The following is a 7,874-nucleotide window of genomic DNA, read 5'->3' as shown; positions in this document are numbered from 1 at the left end:
ACTGTGAGGATATAAAAAAAAACTGCATTCTTGCTTTCCTTTTTCTTCCTCCAAAGGACACCAAGTTGGATATATTTCATGCCAAAACTTCAAAGAGAAGCAACCATTCTCAACTAGTGTTGCATGTGAGTGGAGTAAATGTTGAAACACAGGTAGGATAGGATACCTCACTTCTCCCAGGAAGGAGGGTGTGTCTCACCCCAGGACTGAAGATAAACATGACATCTTCAGGGGAAAGCCATTCCACACAGAGAATGCATGAGGGAATATCTAGAGGGCTGAGAAACCTATGGTGACTCAAGCTCTGTGTGCAGTCCAGCATAGCTGAAGTCAAGCTGGGGTGAGACTGGAAAGTCAGCTGACTGCCAAGAGTCATAGGTGGGTGATCTTGCATGCCACCTTGAAGATGCACGACTAATTCCTATAGACATCGTGGCATTATTAGTAACTGACCTAGCCATCTCTAGCACTTGGGTATTAAAAAAAAAACCTGAAAATTTAAGACGAGCATCTCTAAGCCAAAAGTCTGAATGCTGAAACTTTGTGAAATAATTCCAACATTTTGGATTTCGGAGTACCTCAGACTTCAGATTGGGGATCTCAATGGTATACCCGACCTTACTACAAAATCTCGAAAATATTAAAATTGGAAACATCCCTGGTTCTAAGCATTTTGGACAAGGGGTACTCAATCTGTGTAACTTGGAAGGAATGCCTTCAGATAGGCATTTAACTCAACTTTGTCCTGAGATCTCAGCTTATTAGCTAACTTCTTTCCCCTCCCTGCCAATCTCATGAAAACTCCTCTCAGCTGTTATCTTTTATCTACATATGAAAGGTTCCCAATGTGTAAAACCCATAGGGGGCACTGTCAGTTGATGCAGAGCTTTATCCCGGAGACAGTGTGAGTGCAAACACCATGTTTTGAAGGACTAGTTTGTGGTTGATATATTGTGCACCCCAATAAACTTATCTGGGGGTCAGAGAACAGAACAGCCACTATATTAAACATAGGTTTAGGCAGTGATAGCACACACCTTTAATCCTAGCATTCAGGAGGCAGAGATCTGTCTGTATCTCTCTGAGTTCACAGCCAAACTGCAAACAGCCAGGCATGGTGACACACACCTTTAATCCAAGGAAGTGATGGCAGGAAGCAGAAAGGTATATAAGACATGAAGACAAGGAACTAGAGCCTTCAAGCTTTTAGCTTTTAGCTGCAGTTCAGCTGAGATCTATTCGGATCAGGATTCAGAGGCTTTCAGTCTGAGGAATCAAGATCAGCTGAGGAATTGGCAAGGTGAAGTTGGATGTGGCTTGTTCTGTTTGATCATTCAGCGTTCACCTCAATACCGGGCTCCTGATTTGTTTCTATTAATAAGGCCTTTTAGAAATTCATGCTACATTGGTTTATATCGAATAATTGACAGGACATTCTGAATCTTCTTGTTGAAGGGACATTCAATCTTGTGCTGTTTCAGGGACATTTAGATATGGTGCAGGTTACTCTCCATCCTTGAGGGCAGCTCTTCCAACCAGACACAGTGTCTAACCTATCCCATTCAGTTTCTCTCAGAAGACATTTATGATGCCAAACTCAGGGTGTCTGTAACTGAACCCAGTGAGTGAGCCTTTACTCTCATGGAATGCAGGTTCCTTTCGGAGCCATTTCTCCTTTATGATAAGTAGAAGTTTTCCAATGTCAGCGCCATCTTCTGAAATCCCATTGGTAACATGACTTTGTTGTTTACCTGTTAAGTTTCCTCATTCTTTCCATCAAACAGACTTTCCTGCTGGGTCTCCATCATTCAACATAAATACCAACATGTTAGTTGTCTCTTGACAATATGGTCACCAAAAGTATGTACATTTTTTTTTCTTAGTTTTGTGCCTCTTGTTACTATGTATGCATTAAAAAAATGAACATATCATCAAGGACCTAGTTAGGGGTGTTGCTGGCTTACATTATTTAAAAGAAAAACCTGAAGGGAGTGCCCATGAAACACAGTGAAAAGCATTCCACATTAAGCTCAATACTGACTCACTGTCCTAAAGAATGCCTAAATTTAATATTATAATATATATGTCAGGACTACCTGACATAGTGGTTGTGTATGTGTATGTGTGTGTGCGCGTGCATAAATATGTACATGAATGTGAGTGAAAAATACAAACACACCACAGTGAGGGGGTCATAGCAGAAACATGCTGCCTATGCAATGAAAGTAGTTGGCCATATCACCATTGTAACGTGAGTATCTTCAGCTTTAGAGATCTCTGATTTGTCCAATTCAAGGGGTCCAGTGAGTGACAGACACGAAGTACTCAAGTGTAAGTGTGATACTCTTAAGTAAGGCTGTACAGACTATCCCATCCATGTAGCTGACTTTACCTTAAAGGTCCAACTCAAAGATAGGGAAAATGGATGCATATTAAAATTATTTCACATGGGTACAATAAAGGTGGGCAAAAAGCAAATATTTCAGGACAAAATAGTTCAGAGGGCTTTCACAGCATCACAGGACTATGGACAGACAGATGGCACAGACTACTCCAGTGTTCACAGTGACCCTAAGTGATGGCTTGCAGACATACTGAGATACCACACTTGGTTCTCATTACAGGTGAGTCTCTCAAGTTCTTTTTTACTTTTTGAAAATACATGTAAGATGGCTATATTTCAGACGAGAAAGTCTGCTGTGTGGGGCTAGCAGATCTAGCTCTTAGAACTCCAAACACTACATAAAAATTCAGCAGAACTGGTACCTCGTGATAAGTGAGTCACTCTGTCACAGGCAAAGGCAACTTGGGGACCAGAGTGTGGCTGCGTGAGTACCCATCCATATGTGTGTGTTTGTACCCAGGCACCCAGAAAGAGAATGCATGAATTCAATAGTCTGTCTCTTAAAGAGACAGGACTATCAAGTATTTGTAAGTGTTGTTGGTTCTGGAGAAGATCTTCAGCTCTATATTAATTCCTTTGACAGATCAAATTATTATGTGAAAAAATACAGGGTCACTTCCCTAACACTGAGCAAAAAGACAAGCAATACTCACAGCAACTGCTTATTTCAATGTCAAATGTTTATTTCTATGCCATAGTTTCCTTAGCACAATTTGCAAAAGAAAGGAATCCAAAAAACCTGATTATTATAATAATTATTAATATTTTTGGGATATTTTCTCTGCAGTTAGAAGAAAGAAAATACACAAATTGGTACCAGAATCACCATTTCTTTCACACCGTTCTAGCAAGTTGCATCTCTTTTCCTTGGATGCCACTTTTGTTTGAAGATGGGGAAATATCCACAGGAAAAACGTTTTGATTCATTCAAATAACCACGGGGAAGTTTTTGTCAGCGAATGTATCTTTGTTTTGGTACACTCTATTACTAATCGTCATAGTCTTATTACTTAATATAATAGGCATAATTTATTACATAAACAAAGTGCACTGGAAAATGAACGTTAGAAACAAACTGAAATGTGGTGTCTCCTAACTCTCCATGTGATAATGACTAAAAGCATGGGAATACAAACTTCACCTCAATACAATTGCAGCTCTGCTCTGATGGAAATGTGCTTAGGAGACTAGTCCTTTTTGCTCTAGCAGGGAGGGCATCCCCATACAACTGAAACAACCTGATAACAAACTGGCGATTCGTTCTTTCTTTTTTTTTTTTTTAATTAAAAGGAATGCTCTAGTTTCTTAAATAGGTCCTGCATTCAAGGGAGCCAAGAGATGGCATTTGCTCTTTAAGTAGACTTCTCTCGCCTGATTTTTGAGGCACAAGTCCACCAAGACACTTACAGCAGAAGTGGGTAGCGCTCCTTAGATCATGAGACCCTTGGGAAGCAGCCCTGTCCTAAGTGTGCAGGATCGTGAGGAGCCAGCACCCAGAGGACACCATGGTGGCTGTGCACACGGTTCCCTGCAGCAGACCCAGTGAAAGGATGAGCGTTCTTTAAGTTCATGCACATTTTATTGAGTAGTAATATAAAATGCTTTTTCTTTGTCATTGTTACAGGTGCATGCTTTGATTGCCAACATTTCAGAAGTCAAATTACAAAGGCAAGGCTTTAGGCTGTAGTGAATGACTTGGGCACTTATACAATTGTTAAAAAATATGAATGGACTTTTGTTGTTTGTTGTTGTTTTCAGAATGAACCAGTTGTAACCCGTAACTAATATACAAAGGGGAAAAAAAGTGAAAAAAGTACATATTTTGTGGCACATGACAGAACAGAAGGAAATAACTAAACTGTTATGACAGTAACGGTTACCATGCATTTAGAGTTTCACATGTAACTACAAACTTATTTAAATTTCACAAAGTTTGCTAAACATGCCAACCATCTATGTGTGCACTGACAAGCTTATGTTAAAAACTTTTAAGAATACTCTCCCCTTTAGATTTTTTCAAAGCTTCTTTTGATTACAAAATTTCAAAGGCATTAAGCATTGTAGAGAATATAAAGTACGCCAGTATACATACATTTCCAGTATATGTCAGACCACTAAGCGCATTACAGTCCCATACAGGCCGATACAGCCATTTTATTTTTTTTTTCTTAAAAAACATGCATAGGCAGATTTTTTTTGTTTTTATTTTTTACAGAATATAGATGCTTCGTCACTGCACTATGGTGTCGTGTTCACTATACTTAAAAATGCACCACTCATAAATATTGAATTCAGCAAGCCACAACCAAGACTTGATTTATCAACAAAACCCCTAAATATAAACAGCAAAAAAGATGGGTGTAATTATTCCAGTTTTTTTTTTAAACTTAAAGAAAATGTATTCACTGCCAAATTAATAAGTATTCTATGGAAAGAAGGGCATTCAAGCAAACTAAAGGAGCCTGAGGTAAGCACGAGCTATACAAAATTAAACTGTCCTTTTTTGGCATTTTAACAAATTTGCAACATTCTTTTTTTTTCCAGGTTTTTTTTCTTTTTTTTAAGACTGCCTAATTCAGTTTATAGCCATTTTCTGACAAGAGTAGCAAAACATTATCAATAAATAGTCCTTATTTAGTTTGTACATCATTTTCTGTTGTTGTTAAAAATGTTTGATGTCATCCATTTTTAGTGCTGTAACTGTAAACGTACAATAGAGTATAAGAAATTAGACAAAGTTTTCGTGTCCAGTAACAGAATAAAAGGCCTTTCATTAACCTATCTAGAAGTCCCCAGTGTAGTAGGAAAACATGTTCATTCCCCTAACATTGCAGTATAGACTAGCATTAGCTTTCTTTTTAAAACTTTTTTCCTAGAAGCATTTTTTTTAAAGGCATACCCCAAAGAGGTGTTTAATCACCACCCTCACCAAAATATAGTTTATTATCTCTCTCCCTCTCTTTTTTCGTGATAGTGTAAACTGAATCCAATTCCTGGCCCCCAGAGCAAACAAGCTACCGTCCGAGGCAAGAACATCTAACTGCTGAGAAGCAGCAATCCCATCATGACCTGCAGCTCAAAAAAAAAAAAAAAAAAAAAAGAGTGAACAGGAGGTGGTCACTGAATATTGCTGCTATTACTGCCGTTGCTGTCCGTGCCGTTAGTCTCTGAGGCGAGAGCCTTGTTGATGGAGTTAAGGTTGGCGTCGGAGGGCATGGCATCTCTGCGGGGCGGCATCCTCTCATTAATTCGGTCTAAGCCCTTTGCCTCCTCGAAGCTAGTGATCTTATGTTGTGGTGAGAATCCTTTGATAGCTAAACAGAAAATCATTAAGAAAAGAGAGAGAGGGTTAGGTTAGGTGGAGCATCACCAAAGTACCGCGGTTGCGTCGGGTGAGGTTAGAGACTTCGTGGTGGGTGGGAATCCTTTAGTGGAGAACAACGTGACAGGACCTGAAGACAACATGACAGACTCCTTACCATACTGGAGGGAACCAGGGGTTTGAAAACAGCCAATGTCTCTTGCCAACCAAAATGTCCTCTTGAAGTGATTAAGATGCAAGCATTTTTCTTGTCTTCATCAAACTTTAGATCACAGAAATCCACAGTGGATATGTAAAGGAAAAAGCTGTTCCAGGGGCAGGCTTCTGGATCCAGCAACACTGGCCACATCACTGGCGTGGTGATCCATTAACACCCTGGGCTAAAAAAGCCTACACTTGCCCCATGCTTACCCTACCACCGTGCTAGTGACAGCACCTTCAGTGGAAGCCCTTTCTGCTCTACCTGGAGCTCTAGCCACGGCTTAGAACAGAAGGTCTAAGGAACTAGAAAAGGAATTGACAGGGATGCTTTTTTTTTCCCCCCATCTCCAAATCCCACAAAGATCTCCACTCAATGGTAAGGGGAAAAATGAAATCACAAGCTGTTTTCCCACTTAGAAGCCTATGTATAGTGGGTGAGGAAGTAAGAGAAACTCAAAAATAAAGACCAGATGACTAAGTAGAGAAGCATTTTTTGCCCTTCAGCAGCAAACAGGTCAAACTGATGTTCATGTGGTACCCATTACTGCCTAAACCAAGGAAAAGTTACTCCCAGGAGGATAATAATAAGTGGTGGCCGAAGAAGAACCAAAGGTGAATGCTTTTCACCGCTTTCAGCAAAAATGAATTGGTTTTGGTCCTTCTAATTAAAACCTTGACTTCTCTTGCGTTTTCTTCTCATGACCCTTAGTGCGCTACAGAGATACGAGAGGCATTTTTGAAAAACGTACAAACTTCCTCAGTGGGTGCCCCACCAGCGAGCTGAAAGTCAAAGGCACAGATGGGGAACCAATGACATCAGTTTGCTTTACTCCCCGTGAAGTGCGAGCTTGATACGTACGGGTGGCCAATCACCAATGCTGAACTGGGCTGCATCTCCACAGCTTATTAAGGGCAATCTCAAGGTACTTCTCTCCTCCCCACTTTTGGGGGACAAAAGGAAAGCAGCTTAAAGCTGACACTTGGCCAGCCCCTTGGACACAAATGTGCAGCCTCTCACTAGTACGGATGACAGTCCTAAAAGATTTACAGTCGTTTAAAAGACCATTAGAAAGAACAACAAATTGTTCCCCATCTGCATTTTCAGGTTAGCATAATGGTGATTAGTCAAATGTGAGAGGAAGAACATGGGGAGATGAGGAAAGACCAAGGCCCAAAGCAAAGCTTTTTAATTCTGTAATTTGGTAATTAACTGAAAAAATAATCGAGTTGTCTAATGAGCACCCACCCTGAAAATGAATTCAATTATTTTATGGGGCAAAAAAAAAAAAAATAACAGACAGCCTAGTCTTTTTCTAAATGGCATCAACTCATAGCCAAAAGTCGGTCGTGAGAAGTCATAAAACCGTTTCATTCATTAAAAAAAAGTGGAGGCTCTAGGTTTTGCAGCCCCCAGGGTGGGAACATAGGAATGCCAAATCTAGTGGGCCGGAGGCTAGTTCAGGATGGGGCTCCATTGCTGATCGCATCTGTCTACCCTGCGTGGAAGGAAGTGCTCTGCTCCAGTTGCCGGTCAGACAGTGGGGGTTAGCAATTTACATTGGGAGTATACTTAACACAACACAGAGCCACAGAGTCACAGAAAACAGCCAAACTATCAACAGGAATGCACACTGCAGATTAGATTTTGCCAAGAGGAATGGAGAATTCCCACATAAATAGCAGTTTGCTCACTGCTATTTAGGAAACAGTTGTATTTTTCTCTTACATCACTGTCATTTCCCCTACCATATCCAAATCATGAGCAAATTGTAAGGCTAGAGTGACACTTTTTTTTTTACATCACACCAAAGGACTATATATGCACACAATTTGTGGAAAATAAGTCATTTTGCAAGAACAAAATACAACTGAAGAATTTTGTTTTAAAGGGGAACTTCAAATTATGCTTTAAAAAAATCCCAGAGGATGTGGTATGCATAATATTCA

General features: G+C 40.1%; 1 protein-coding gene across 2 annotated transcripts in view; it reads right to left on the bottom strand.

Moving 5' to 3' along the window:
• Positions 1–3,066: 3,066 nt before the first annotated feature.
• Positions 3,067–7,874, bottom strand: part of Ppp3ca (protein phosphatase 3 catalytic subunit alpha) — a 291,242-nt gene continuing 286,434 nt past the window's right edge. For both annotated transcript variants that reach the window (XM_006970334.4, XM_006970333.4), the window contains one exon: positions 3,067–5,718. In XM_006970334.4, coding sequence (XP_006970396.1) covers positions 5,522–5,718 — 197 coding nt within the window. In that variant the 3' untranslated portion in view covers positions 3,067–5,521. The remainder of the gene's footprint in view (positions 5,719–7,874) is intronic.

This window comes from Peromyscus maniculatus, chromosome 6, assembly GCF_049852395.1.
Source record: "Peromyscus maniculatus bairdii isolate BWxNUB_F1_BW_parent chromosome 6, HU_Pman_BW_mat_3.1, whole genome shotgun sequence".
Classification (NCBI taxonomy): Eukaryota; Metazoa; Chordata; class Mammalia; order Rodentia; family Cricetidae; genus Peromyscus; species Peromyscus maniculatus.
This window is presented reverse-complemented; position numbering and strand designations above follow the sequence as displayed.